The 15,421-nt window shown below is 40.7% G+C and overlaps 1 protein-coding gene across 6 annotated transcripts in view; it reads left to right on the top strand.

The window, feature by feature from the left end:
• Positions 1–15,421, top strand: part of atp2b1a (ATPase plasma membrane Ca2+ transporting 1a) — a 110,752-nt gene that overhangs the window by 89,020 nt on the left and 6,311 nt on the right. For all 6 annotated transcript variants that reach the window (XM_043709912.1, XM_043709906.1, XM_043709908.1 and 3 more), the window contains exons 14-19: positions 29–116; positions 3,526–3,632; positions 4,168–4,359; positions 12,102–12,315; positions 13,718–13,929; positions 14,021–14,128. In XM_043709912.1, coding sequence (XP_043565847.1) covers positions 29–116; positions 3,526–3,632; positions 4,168–4,359; positions 12,102–12,315; positions 13,718–13,929; positions 14,021–14,128 — 921 coding nt within the window. The remainder of the gene's footprint in view (positions 1–28; positions 117–3,525; positions 3,633–4,167; positions 4,360–12,101; positions 12,316–13,717; positions 13,930–14,020; positions 14,129–15,421) is intronic.

Below are 15,421 nucleotides of genomic sequence, written 5' to 3' on the forward strand. Positions count from 1 at the left end.
GAAATGGCAAAATATTTAATATTTTCAGATTGAGCAAGAACGTATAGACAAGATCTGGCCCAGGCTCCGTGTCCTTGCAAGATCTTCGCCTACTGATAAGCACACTTTAGTCAAAGGTAAAATGGTGATGGTAAAATTTTTTCACTTTTTTTTTATACACCTCTAATTCCAATAGATGAGCATTCACTGGTTCTGATTCAGCAGGCACATTAAGCTTGGACTTCTAACTGGATTATCCTGGTGCCATTGGTAGAATTGTCAATGTGCTCTAAATTGTACCATACACATGAAATTTCTTGCCTTTATGTCGAAAGGCTATCTTGTCTGTGTATATCTGATTCTGACTTGAAAGTGTTTGGCAATACTTTGCTACAGCATAATTATACAAACATTGTCACCCGGGTGGTGTCCAGACGGCCAACCTAAAGCTTGATTTAAATGAAGTGCCTTTTAAGGAGCAGAGAGATGGAACGTTTTGGAACATAGAGTCCAATGAATGTATAGCTGCCAAATGTACTGTTATGGGATGAAGCTGGCATGTAGACCAAATGGAGCTTTTGAGATGTGCCCCATTTTGGAGATTATCATGGACAGATGTATTGTTGGAGGATATTCCTGCAGCAGTGAAGATTCTGAGCATGATGGAAACCAGCAAGAACAAATCAAGGCAGAACTTGTATACTTAATGACAGTTCCTGGGGAGTGTTGTCAAACAAGACCTTGGTGTGCAGATTTGTAGCTCCTTGAAAGTGGCGCTGCAAGTTGATAGGATTGTGAAGAATGCGTTTGGTACGTCTACCTTTATTGGCCCGCGCATTGATTATAGGTGTAGGGCAGTCGTGTTGCAGCTGTACAGGAAATTGGTTAGACCACTTTTGGAAGTGTTCAACTCTGGCCTTTCTGCTATAGGAAGGACGTTGTGAAACTTGAAAGGGATCAGAAAAGATTTAGAAAGTTGGCAGGGTTGGAAGGTTTGACCTATAGGGAGAGGCTGAAAAGGCTGAGGCTACTTTTTCCTAGAACATTAGAGGTTGAGAATAACCTTGAAGTTTCTTAATCTTGAGGGGCATTGATAGGGTGAATAGGCAGTCCCCTGGGATGGAGGGAGCCCAAAATGAGGGGGCATGAGTTTTTAAGGTGACGATTAAGATTTGAACAGGAACCCGGGTGGCACAGTGGTTAGCATTGCTGCCTCACAGCTCCAGAGACCTGGGTTCAATTCCCGCCTCAGGCGACTGACTGTGTGAAGTTTGCACATTCTCCCCATGTCTGCGTGGGTTTCCTCCCACAGTCCAAAGATGTGCAGGTCAGGTGAATTGGCCATGCTAAATTGCCTGTAGTGTTAGGTAAAGGGTAAATGTAGGGGGTATGGGTGGGTTGCGCTTCGGCGGGGCGGTGTGGACTTGTTGGGCCGAAGGGCCTGTTTCCACACTGTAAGTAATCTAATCTAAAGGGCTACTTTCTCAGGGTGGTGAGTGTGGAATGAGCTGCCAGAGATGGAGGCTGGTACAATTGCAACATTTCAGTCATCTGGATATAAATAGGAAGAGTTTAGAGGGCCAAATGCTGGCAAATGGGACTAGATTTGTTTCGGACAGCTGGTCAGCATGGATGAGTTGGACTGAAGACTCAGTTTCTGTGCTGTGAGACACTAAAGCATATCCAGGTAGTGAAAAATTTCTAACAGCTCTTACTATTAAGGCAGGATAGTATAGTTTTCTTGGCTTGTTTCTGCTACCTAGTTAATGGACACTATAATTGTTTTAAGTGAGAGCTTCTATACATGTAAACTACAGAGTTGGATACAAAGCTGAAAGGCCATCTTTTTTGAAATGACAAATCTAGCTGTAAATGTATGGACAAGACTGCCACCTAGTGAAAATAGTGCAACATTAATAGAAAATTTCAAAGTCAGCGATGCATGAAAATGTGAATGACTGATGCATAAGTAGAGGTAATACTGAAATATCAGATGTTGAATAGTGTTAATTTTAGCCTGGGGCTTCATGGCCAATTTTGTGCACTGAGTAAGAACAGAAAGGTACTTGTGTAGATATGCATGAAATGACCATATTTATTGACATTCTGTATTTCCTATGTTTTTGAGCACTAATTTTCCATTGCAATGCTCTTGTTGTTAATTCAAATTGTAAACTTTTCAGTGGTATGAGAAAAGAGCCAAGATCATAGCTCTTCAAAAAGCTGATGGGATGAGTCAAGGTTCACCACCTCTTAGTGTATCATTCTCGTTTTCTTTGCAATGTTTATAGTCTATAATTTGAGGACTCTTGCTAGTAAAACTCTACCCCCTTAATGATGATATCACTCTTAGTGGGTGAAAATAGGATGCAAGAAATTATCAGCATTCGGATTGCTAGATCTACTTCAAAAGATTGTAGAAAAGGACAGTTCAGGTTGTGGATGAACTAAAGTAGCCATTATTTACACTGACTCTGTTCTTTTCTATCCCAAATGTGTGTATTTCTGGAGCTGCATTGGGCTGTGCAACATAAAAATCATTTTTGAGACACAGGTCAGGGTGAAGTTGAAAGGAGATTAACAGACTGCCTTTTGTGGTGCTCAAAGCTGGGCATATCTCCCCATGAACATAGAGTCACAGATGTACAGCACAGAAGCAGACCCTTCGGTCCAATTCGTCCACGCTGACCAGATATCCCAACCTGATCTAGTCCCACCGGCCAGCATCTGGCCCATATCCCTCCAAACCGTACCCAGCCAGATACCTTTTTTAAATGTTGCAATTGTGCTAGCTGCCTTCACTTCCTCTGGCGGCTCATTCCATATACATACCACCCTCTGCTTGAAAATGTTGCCCCTTGGGTCTCTCTTTTCCTGCCCCCCCGCCACTCTATACCTATGCCCTCTAGTTCTGAACTCCCTGCAAACCAGGGAAGAGATTTTGTCTACTTATCCTATCCATGCCCCTCATGATTTTATAAACCTCTATAATGTCACTACTCAGTCTCCGACACTCCAAGGAAAACAGCCCCAGTCGGTTCAGCCTCTCCCTATGGCTCAAATCCCCCAACCCTGGCAACATCCTTGTAAATCCTTTCTGAACCCTTTCAAGTTTCACAACCTCTTTCCGAACAGTTCCATTTTCATCTAAATTGTGTAATTCGTGTAAGAATTTGTTGGTTGTCACTCCAAAATCTACGACCCTGTGCAGTGAGTTAAAAACAAAATGGAGAAGCTCAATAGATCTTCAGGTTACATTTGTGGAGACAATCTGTTAGTCCTGTGTGTGTGTGTGTGTGTGTGTGTGTGTGTGTTATTCTGGAGGACGGTTTCTGGACGCGATATTTCCTCTTTTGCACAGACATTGCCAGACCAGACAGACCAGGGTTTCTCCGACATCCACAGTATTTTGCTTTTAAGACTGCACTGTTGTATGGGGGGAAAAAAGATTATGAATGATATTCGTATTCCAAGTTTCACTGAAATGCTTGATCGTGCATGACAGCTGAATTTTATTTTAAAACGCACCTATATTTTCATTTCAAGGCATTATTGACAGCACAGTGTTAGAACGCAAACAGGTTGTTGCAGTCACAGGAGATGGTACTAATGATGGCCCTGCACTGAAGAAAGCTGATGTTGGATTTGCTATGGTATGTACAAAAGTTAATTTCAAAGTTTGAGTGAAAATTTGTAGCTCGGGTGCTTGTTGTGGTTCTGTTTGCCGAGCTGGAAGTTTTTGTTGCAAACGTTTCGTCCCCTGTCTAGGTGACATCCTCAGTGCTTGGGAACCTCCTGTGAAGCGCTTCTGTGGTGTTTCCTCCGGTTGTCCGCTGTAGTGGCCGGTATATTGGGTCCAGGTCGATGTGTTTGTTGATGGAGTTTGTGGAGGAGTGCCAAGCTTCTAGGAATTCCTTGGCTGTTCTTTGTTTCGCTTGCCCTATAATGGTAGTGTTGTCCCAGTCAAATTCATGTTGCTTGTCGTTTGCGTGTGTGGCTACTAAGGATAGCTGGTCGTGGCGTTTCGTGGCTAGTTGTTCATGGAAGTTAATTTTGTGCATTGAATTGGTTTATGCATTTATGCTGACTTTGTTTGTTGGATCTAGGTGTTTTAATGTTCATTTTAACTGAGAAAGTAGAGAGCTCCATGGAAATTTTATTTGCAATTATTTATTTTGCTTTCCTTAGGGTATTGCTGGAACAGATGTAGCCAAAGAAGCCTCCGATATAATCCTAACTGACGATAATTTCACAAGCATTGTTAAAGCAGTTATGTGGGGCAGAAATGTGTACGACAGTATTTCAAAATTTCTCCAGTTCCAGCTTACGGTCAATGTCGTGGCAGTGATTGTGGCATTCACTGGTGCATGTATCACACAGGTAACAACAGAAATTCATTAATTTGACAAGAGCTTTGTGTAATAAACTGACTTTGTTTGTTTATTTAAAGAATGTCAATGGTTAGGCAAGCATTTAACAATCCACCTAATTACTGTGGTTCTGAAGTCACATGTAGGACTGACCAGGGAAGGATGTCAGCTTTCTTTCCCTAAATGGCATTTAGAGTACCGGATGGGTTGAGGTCAGCTATTTATTGAATTCCATTGTTACCATCTGCCAGGACACGAGCCTGATGACCAGTCACCTAATTGTTACTCCCCTTTAAATGAGCATAAATGGATATATCATTACACTGGTCTCTTTAATAACCTAAGTGGTGATCCATGAACAAAGGGGATATGTATTTTGAAACACTAGGTAGACTGTATATCTTCAGTATCCAAATTCCAAGTTGACTGAACTCCAATATCTGTCTTCTAGGATTAGAACCCAGATTGCACAAGGTAATTATTGTACAGACTATTCTGAAATTGTTTCTGGAGCATGGAATCAGTTGTGCATATGTAGCTGTGTGGGGTACGGCCAATACACAACAATAACGCCAGGCATGAAAAAGGTTTGCTGTTTAAGCCCTCTACCCTTTTTTTGGAAAAGGCATCTGGGGTTACATTGCTGAAAATCTGTACTTGCCTGTATTTTTGTCTGTCTTCAGAAACAGTATTTTGCTTTCATTTTAATACACTTCTCAACAATGACCAAAAACTTTCCTTTCATAATCCTCAATGTAGGTTGGGACTTCTATCTTATACTTTTGGGTGATAAGAGACAGATGAGTGAATTAAAGGAAAAAGGTATAATTCAATTTTCTGTCTAAACAGGTTGATTTGATTTGCTCAAATCAAAACTTGTCTCACTGCACTCTTCTGTAGGTTTCTTTAAATCTAAATGTTTAGTGTCCCTTCAAAATACACACAGGGTGCCACCACTAAAATGTTCTGAATAAAATTTTAAATGGCATCCATCTGTGCATGCAGGTATACCCACAGTGCTGTTGCAACTGCAAGGAACAGCAAGAGTTTAAGATATTATATTTGAACTGCTTGTTTTTCAGTCAGCTTGCAAACTTGCAGCATAAGTTACATTACCAGTGCAAAAAACATTAATTACTAGTTGCAAATTCTTAATGTAGTAACTTGGGGAACCTGTCCATTTAACTAAATGTATTAGTAAAATTGCATGTTTTTGTAAAATGCAAAATGTGCAACTTTGTTAAAGGCAACAAATTTAACAATTTGCATTAGTTTATTTTAATGATTTTGTTCATAATCATTAAATTTTTATTCTATATTTCAGAAGATGTCACCAAGAGGATTAATTCATTTGAATCGTCATTTAAAAAATGCATGGGCAGTTGCCAGGTTGATGATTAGTGATGGACAGGCACAAACCAATTTTGTACATGTTGCTCTACCTAGTGGTAGCACTGGATGCAAATACTATAATAATCTCTCTAATTCGCTCACTCCAGCAAATGTCAGAATACATTTTCTCCTGACTTCTCCTCCCATTTTGGATACATAGTCATAGATATTTCAGCATGAATAGAGACCCTTCAATCCAACTTGTCCATGCTGGCCAGATATTCCACATTAATCTAGTCCCATTTGCCAGCATTTGGCCAGTATCCCTCTCCATTCTTTCTATTCGTATACCCATCCAGCTATCTCTCTAAATGTTGCAATGGTACCAGCTGTCTCCAGCTATTGCTGGACCCTTTGCTGAGATTTGTATCGTAAATAGTTGCAGGTGAGGTGCTAGAGGCTGAAGATTTGGCTACTGTACCACTATTTTAAGAAAGATGGTAAAGATAAGCCAGGGGACTCTAGACCGGTGAGCCTGACTTTGGGCAAGTTGTTGGAGGGAATCCTCAGAGACAGGAATTACATTCCTTTTGAAAGGCAAAGACTAATTATGGATAGTCAGTATGGCTTTGTGTGTGGGAAATAATGTCTTGAATTTGAGCTTAATAATGAAGTAACTAAGGTTTTGAGGGCAGAGCAGTGGATGTGATCTATATGGACTTCAGTAAGGTGTTTGACAAGGTTATCCATGGAAGACTAGTTAGCAAGGTTAGATCTCATGGAATACAGAGAACTAGCCATTTGGATACAGTACTGGCTCAAAGGTAGAAGTTGGAGAGTTGTTTTTCAGCCCGTGTCCAGGAGTGCCACAAGGATCGGTGCTGGGTCCACTACGTTTCGTCACTTATATAAATGATTTGGATGTGAGCATAAGAGATATAGTTAGTAAGTTTGCAGATGTTACCAAAATAGGAGGTGGTGTGGACAGCAAATAAGGTTACCTCAGATTACAACAGGATCTTGATCAGGTGGGCCAATGGGCTGAGGAATGGTAGATGAGATGTTGCATTTTGTGAAAGCAAATCTTAGCAGGACTTCAACACTCCCTAGTATCTTACCAAGGAGTGTTTATTAACAAAGACCTTGGAGTGCAAGTTCATAGCTCCTTAAGGTGGTATGCTTTCCTTTATTGGTCAGAGTATTGAGTATAGGAGTTAGGAGGTCATGTGGCTGTACAGGATGTTGGTTAGGCTACTTTTTAAAATATTGCATGCAAATCTGGTCTCCTTCATATCGGAAGGATGTTGTGAAACTTGAAAGGGTTCAGAAAAGATTTACAAGGATGTTGCCAGGGTTGGAGGATCTGAGCTGTCGGGAGAGGTTGAATAGGCTGGGGCTGTTTTTCCTGGAATGTCAGAGGTTTAAGGGTGACCTATTATAAAGGCTTATAAAATCACGAGGGGTATGGATAGGATAAATGTCTTTTCCCTGGGGTGGAGAGTCCAGAACTAGAGGGCATAGAGCCCTCTAGTTTAGGGTGAGAGGGGAAAGATATAAAAGGGACTTCAGGGGCAGTGTTTTCATGCAGAGGGTGGTGCGTCTATGGAATGAGCTGTTAGAGGACATGGTGGAGGCTGGTACAATTGCAGCATTTAAATGGCATCTGGATAGGGATGGGTAGGGCTGACTAGATTAATGTTCCAGGATACAAATCCTACAAGAAGGATAGAAAGGGAGGCAAGAGGAGGGGAGTTGCACTTTTGATAAAGGATAGCAATAAAGCTGTGCTGAATGAGGATATTCCTGGAAATACATGGAAGTTAATTGGGTGGAATTGAGAAATAAGTGATGGCCTTTTATTGGGATTGTATTATAGACCCCCTAATAGTCAGAGGGAAATTGAGAAACAAACTTGTAAGGAGATCTCAGCTATCTGTAAGAATAATAGGATGGTTATGGTGGGGGATTTTAACTTCCCAAACACACACTGGGACTGCCATAGTGTTAAGGGTCTAGATGGAGAGGAATTTGTGTACAAGACAATTTTCTGATTTGGGTATGTGGATGTACCTACGAGAAGGTGCAAAACTTGACCTACTCTTGGGAAATAAGGCCGGGCAGGTGACTGAGGTGTCAGTGAGGGAGCCCTTTGAGGCCAGCGGCCATTATTCTATTTAGATTTAAAATAGTGATGGAAAAGGATAGACCAGATCTAAAAGTTTCATTTCTAAATTGGAGAAAGGCCAATTTTGACAGTATTAGGCAAGAACTTTCAAAAGCTGATTTGGAGGCAGATGTTTGCAGGTAAAGGGATGGCTGGAAAATGGGAAGCCTTCAGAAATTAGGTAATGAGAAAGTATATTCCTGTCAGGGTGAAAGGAAAGGCTGGTCTGTATAAGGAATGCTGGATGACTAAGAAATTGAGGGTTTGGTTAAGAAAAAGAAGGAAGCCTATCTAAGGTATAGACAGGATAGATCGAGTGAATCCTTAGAGTATAAAGGAAGTAGAAGTTTACTTAAGAGGGAAGTCAGGAGGGCAGAAAGGGGACATAGCTTTGGCAAATAGAATTAAGGAGAATCCAAAGTTTTTCCAAATACATATAAGAACAAAAAGGTAACTAGGGAGAGAATACAACCCCTCAAAGATCAGCAAGGCAGCCTTTGTGTGGAGCCGCAGAAAATGGGGGAGATAGTAAACTAGTATTTTGCATCAGTACTTGCTGTGGAAAAGGATATGGAAGATATTGACTGTAGGGAAATAGATGGTGGCATCTTGCAAAATGTCCCGATTTACAGAGGAGGAAGTGCTGGATGCCTTGAAACAGGTAAAGGTGGATAAATCCCCAGGACCTGATCGGGTGTACCCAAGAACACTCTGGGAAGCTAGAGAAGTGATTGCTGGGCCTCTTGCTGAGATATTTGTACCATCGATAGTCACAGGTGAGGTGCTGGAAGACTGGAGGTTGGCAAACATGGTGCCACTGTTTAAGAAGGGTGGTAAGGACCAGCCAGGGAACTATAGACCAGTGAGCCTGACCTCGGTGGTGGGCAAGTTGTTGGAGGGAATCCTGAGGGACAGGATGTATGTGTATTTGGAAAGGCAAGGACTGATTAGGGATGGTGAACATGGCTTTGTGTGTGGGAAGTCATGTCTCTCAAACTTGATTCTGTTTTTTGAGGAAGTGACAGGATTGAGGGCAGACCGGTCAGTGATGTATGTGGACTTCAGTAAGGTGTTCAACAAGGTTGCCCATGGGAGTTTGGTTAGATATCTCAGAATAGAGGGAGAACTCTCCATTTGGATACAGAACTGGCTGAAAGGTAGAAGACAGAGGGTGGTGGTGGAGGGTTGCTTTTCAGACTGGAGGCCTGTGACCAGTGGAGTGCCACAAGGATCGGTGCTGGGTCCTCTACTTTGCTCATTTACGCAAGTGAGCATAGGAGGTACAGTTAGTAATTTTGCAGCTGACTCCAAAATTGGAGGTGTAGTGGACAGCGAAGAGGGTTACCTCGGATTACAACAAGATCTTGACCAGATGGGCCAATGGGCTGAGGAGTAGCAGATGGAGTTTAATTCTGATGAGGTGCTGCATTTTGGGAAAAAGTCCTGCTAAGATTTGTACACTTAATGGTAAGGTCCTAGGGAATGTTGCTGAACAAAGACCTTGGGGTGCAGGTTCATTAGCTCCCTTGAAAGTAGAGGCACAGGTAGATAGGATAGTGAAGGAGGCATTGGGTATGCTTTTCTTTATTGGTCAGAGTATTGAGTACAGGAGTTGGGAGGTCATGTTGCAGCTGTGCAGGACATTGGTTAGGCCACTATTGGAATATTGCACGCAATTCTGGTCTCCTTCCTAACGGAAAGATGTTGTGAAACTCAAAAGGGTTTAGAAAATACTGACTTGGATGTTGCCAGGGTTAGAGGATTTGAGCGACAGGGAGAGGTTGAACTGGCTGGGCTTGTTTTTCCCTAGAGTGTCGGAGGCTGACGGGTGACCTTAGAGGTTTACAAAATTGAGAGCATTGATAGGATAAATAGGCAAAGTCTTTTCCCTGGGGTTGGGAAGCCCATAGGTTTAGGGTGAGTGGGGAAAGATATAAAAGAGACCCAAGGGGCAATGTTTTCATGCAGAGGGTGGTACGAACTGCCAGAGGAATGAACTGGAATGAACTGCCAGAGGAAGTGGTGGAGGCTGGTACAATTGCAACATTTTAAAAGGCATCTGGATGGGTATAGGTTTGGAGGGATATGGGCTGGATGCTGGCAGGTGGGACTAGATTGGGTTGGGATATCTGGTAGGTTGGCATGGATGAGTTGGACCGAAGGGTCTGTTTCCGTACTGTGCATCTGACTTTATTTATGGCAGCTCATTTCCCACACCAAAACCCTCTGGATACATTGCCTTTTTAGGCCCCTTTTTAAATCGATTCCCTCATCTTAAACCGAAGCCCTCTGGTTTTGGATTCTGTGGTGAAAAGGTCCTTGTGTATTCACCCTGTGCACCAAATGATTTTCTTAAACCTCGATAGGGTCACCCTTCAGCCTCCAATGATAAAGGAGAAAAGCCCCAGCCTAATCAGCCTTTTCCTATAGCTCAAACCCTCCAACCCTGGCAACATTCTTGTAAATCCTTTCTGAACCCTTTCAAGTTTCACAACATCCTTCCAATAACAGGGAGACCAATATTCTGAAAGTGCCCTGACCAAAGTCCTATACAGTCACAACATGGCCTCTGAACTCCTGCACTCAATACACTTGCCAATAAAGGCAAGCATACTAAATTCCTTCATACCCTGTCTACCTGCAACTCCAATTTCAAGAAACAATGAATCTGCACCCTAAGAGCCTCTGTTCAGTAACACTCCTGGACCATACTATTAAGTATAAAAGTCCTAGCCTGATTTGCCATGCCACAATGACCCCTCTTGTCTTAGTACTTAACTTTTAAGAATTTGTATTTCCTTTATCATTGTCGTCATAACTGCTTTGGGAGTTTCTCTTCCCTACTGTAGCTTTTTACGTATTCCTTGTCCTCATGAACTTTTATGCACACTGTCTAGGAGTTTAGGAACAATTCTATAATTTCAACTTTCCATCTTTCAAAGAATATTGCAATAATTCCATTGGTGCTTTGTTTCCCAAACATGCTTGGAGTAAGTACACTTTCACTCCAAGTGCCTATAGATTCATTGGAGTTGAGATCAGTGAGTTTATGGTTCTATGACTAGTTTCCTTCTGTAAACAAAGAACAGCTAAAGTTGAGAGTACTAAACACTTGTGTATTTTTGCTCTACAATAGGCAAAGTCACCTTGCATCAGATGGTAAAGTGATAATGTCAGTAATCCAGGACCCTGGGTCAGTCTGCAGATATGGGTTGGAACCCTACCATTGAAGGTGAAATTTTAAATCCAATAAGTCTCTGAAATAAAAAGCTAGCCTAATGGCAACCGTATTAGCAGCATCTCTTGCTGTGACGACCCATCTCTTTGTAATTGGAAGTAACATGCCACTTATGGAACGTGGGCATAACAAGACCAGGCCAAGAATGAATGCCAGATTTCCTTCCTTAAAAAAGACTGAATTAGATAGGTCTTCATGGCAAGAGATGCTAATACGGTTGCCATTAGGCTAGCTTTTTATTTCAGAGACTTATTGGATTTAAAATTTCACCTACAATGGTAGGGTTCCAACCCATATCTGTAGACTGACCCAGGGTCCTGGATTACTGACATTATCACTTTACCATCTGATGCAAGGTGACTTTGCCTATTGTAGAGCAAAAATACACCAGTGTTTAGTACCCTGAACATGGGAAAGATCTGATACAATGCAGCTTTTTTTTTAACCTAGTCAAAAGACAACGAAACCTAGGTGTTTGCTTCGGTCCTCTTTTGTCTGTGCCTTCTGGTCAGCAACACTCATAGATTGCAACTATGACCATTTACATGGTCCCAACATAAAAGGCTCATGAATGTTTGACCTGTACATGCATTCTGTGGTTCATTATTTCAGAATACTGCTGTTTTACTGCTTTGATAATAGCCTTGAGAGCTGCAAATGGACTGATACCTTTTAAGTAGAAGGAAAGCCCTTGAGAGATTTTTGCACAGTTAATTCTCTTCACTGTTGGTATATACTAAGTAACCTAATTAAGTCAGTCAACTACTTCAACTTTTCATTGTTCTGTCTTTGTCTTTCCTAACTATCTGAAAGACTGCCATGTGGAACAATGTTGTCAAACATTATCCTTCAAGGCTTGTGAAGTGTCTGGTGTTTGCAGGATTTTCTTAGTTGCACTTCAAGTTAGTTGAAAATAAAGCATTCATGCTGCAATAATTGTTCTTCCAGAACTTGATCAAGTACTCTGAAATAATATGGTTCAATTATTTTTAAACATTAAAAATTGTTTGAATTTTAGGATTCTCCGTTGAAGGCTGTGCAAATGCTTTGGGTAAACTTGATCATGGACACGTTTGCATCACTTGCTTTAGCCACTGAACCACCCACAGAAGCACTCCTGCTACGGAGGCCTTATGGCAGAAATAAACCACTAATTTCTCGTACTATGATGAAGAATATCTTGGGTCATGCTGTCTACCAACTCGTCGTTGTTTTTACACTCTTGTTTGCTGGTAAGCAGTGTTGTGAATCCTCCAGCTTCAGAATTTTTAATTAGGATTTAAATGCCAGTGGCTTGAGGTTAACTAAAATAGCATTTAAGATTTTAGTTAGAAAATGTTTTGATTTTGGATTACAAATGACTTCATCGGAGTTGATACTTGTAAGCTCTTTAAAAATCAGTAACTTAATTTATTTGTAGGATTAAAAAGCTGGAGCTGAAATTAGGTTTACTATAACTTCCTCTGGGCTACTTCAGAGGTTTGCATTGGCTCTGCAGAGGTGTTTTTTTTCTTCCCAAATTCTAGAAAGAATTGCAAGTTTAAAAACTGAGCCCAGCAATTCAGTAAAAAGAAATGAGGCCCAAAGGTTAGGTAGGTGTTTGTTAGCCAGTAAACTAATGGGACCTATTATTGTACAGTTGGAGTAGGAATCGCTTTTGATAAACTTTTTACAAAAGGGAAATCATTTGACTTGAAGAAAACCAGCAAGGTAGAGGAGGGGATCCTGTAAAATGTAGGTTTGAATTTTAATAAATCTTCCACTAAAAGAGCGGGTCAGCAGCTAGGAATACTGATGAGCAACTCATGCCTGACTCCCAAAAACCTGTCTACAAGACTGGAGTGACATAGAATACTCCCCACTTTATTGGATTGGTGCAGCTCCAACAACACTAAGCTTGGCACAATAGAGGACAAACCAGCCCACATCACATCCACAATCAACCACTCCTTCCTCCAACACCTGATACATGCTGCTACTATCTACAAGATGCACTGCAAAAATTCTCTCGCATCCTTAGACAGCTCCTTCCAAACCCCCAATCACTTTCATCTCGTAAGACAAAATCAGTAGGTACATGGGAACATATAGCAGGTGGGCTGCAGTGGTTCAAGATGGCAACTAGGGCTGGGCAATAAATGCTGGCCAGCCAATAATGCTCATCCCACAATGCTCACATCCCACACATGAATAAATATGAAGAAAACTTGTCTCTACTGTCTGATGGAATGGGAGTTGGCTGTTTCTAAATTTCACAAAATAAAGCAAAATGAAAACTGATCAAGCACGATGCTGAAATTCGGGAAAAATTAAAGATGTAAAGTTTTTCATGAAGAGAAGTAGATAAGTTATGTGCTGTGAAAAGAATGAACCCAACCTGAATTTGTTTACTTTGTTTAATTGAAATCCCAAAGCTTCACACTAGTTGTCCAGGCTAAATTTGCTGTGACCAATCACTTGGACATGAAGGGAAAGGCTATTTGGCTACAATAAGTAGCTTCTGTTGGAATTAACTTTCAATTGGGGATGGGGAAGGTTTTTTAATCTAAATTTATTTGACTTTGCAGATTTTGTAGCCATTTTGTATTCCTACTTGAATTTGTCTTTTAAATGTAACCTTTTCAATTAATTCAGGTGAAAAAATATTTGACATTGACAGTGGACGAAATGCTCCTCTTCACGCCCCCCCTTCAGAGCACTACACAATTGTATTTAATACATTTGTCATGATGCAGTTATTTAATGAAGTGAATGCTCGAAAAATTCATGGTGAAAGAAATGTTTTTGATGGAATTTTCAACAATATAATATTTTGTACAATTGTACTGGGAACATTTATTGTACAGGTAAGTGACTGCTTTGACAAACTTATGCTAATATTTGATTTTAAATATTGCACTTTTTCGTTTGCAGTCTCAATATTTATTTTTTTTCCAGATCATTATTGTTCAATTTGGTGGGAAGCCATTTAGCTGTACTAAGCTAACAACTGATCAATGGTTATGGTGCATTTTTCTTGGAATGGGAACACTAATCTGGGGACAGGTAAGCAATTTGCTTTTAGTTACCTTGCATTTTATTATAGGAACAGTTTGTCTTGCAGAGAAATCTTTTTTGTTTTCAATGTACTGTTACCATAAGTCAGTTACCAGTTGGAAATAATTTGTCATAACATTGTGAATATTTGTCATGATTCCCTCCTGAAAACAAAATTTGAATAAAAGGCAGAGTTGGTTTGTGAAGCATAGAATGCCTGGTCTAGATTGTTAGGTCTATTGTGATTTTAAATTGTCTAAGACTGGCCAGTGCCACTTTACAGAATTCGGTGATCTATATATTTCACGAAGTTTTCATGTTCTCTGGTGTTCGGAGGCTAATTATTTCAGTGTTGGATTGGTATTGATAGTAATCTGTTTAATACTTAAACAATGGCTAAGTGTTCTAACCTTTTGGTGGCTGGTGTTAACTAGATCACCAGCCATCTACAAATTGTTAGGAACACTTAGGCATTTCACTGGACAAATCTGTGCTAAGCTTTATGGAGTTTCAATTTGATTTATCATGTACTTAAGTACAATGAAGAGCTTTGTTTACAAGCAGTATAGGCCGATCAAAGTAAGCGAGGACATCCATTATGCTATGGACCAGGTCAGACCCCCTCAAGGTAGCCTAAACCCTAACTTTTCTAGTTTGTTTTAAGCAGGTGTTAGGTGGATATTTCAGGAGTGATGCAGCAGGCCCAACTACGCAAAACAATTTTATTTGCAAGACTATTGAATGAAACAAAGGAACAGAATATAGAATAACTTAACCTATTTGAAAACACAACATATTGTGTGACCTTCATAATTCTGTTCCAAATTCCTGCAATGATCCTCATAGACAGCTCTTGCCAAAAAAGGTAAAATCAAACACTGGGTCTTGCAAGGGAGAGATGGCAGAGATTCAGCATGGAACACCCTCCATGACTAGCAGCCTCAAACTGCCTGCTTGCTAAAAACCAAACAAGAAAAAAGTGGGGCTGGGAGAACTAGCCACACCCCATTATTGTACATGTTTTCTTAACCTGAAAACCTTTTTTCCCCTGAGGCAGTATCTGTCATAATCAAATTGGCTCTCGAACCTATCCAAACCAGATGCATTAGAACTTCTGGGGTTATGGCCCCTCTGGAAACAAAAACCAAGGACAACATTGTTAAAGGGGCAGTAGCATCTCACTTCATAGCATGGAAAAACAAACTTTGACAGTAGCATACAGATTACATCACTAAGGTTGTGCAGTAGGAAAGTTCAACATTTAACTAAATGCTGATCTTTTTATAGTCCATTCATCAGTCC

This window comes from Chiloscyllium plagiosum, chromosome 19 (assembly GCF_004010195.1).
Source record: "Chiloscyllium plagiosum isolate BGI_BamShark_2017 chromosome 19, ASM401019v2, whole genome shotgun sequence".
NCBI classification, from domain to species: domain Eukaryota; kingdom Metazoa; phylum Chordata; class Chondrichthyes; order Orectolobiformes; family Hemiscylliidae; genus Chiloscyllium; species Chiloscyllium plagiosum.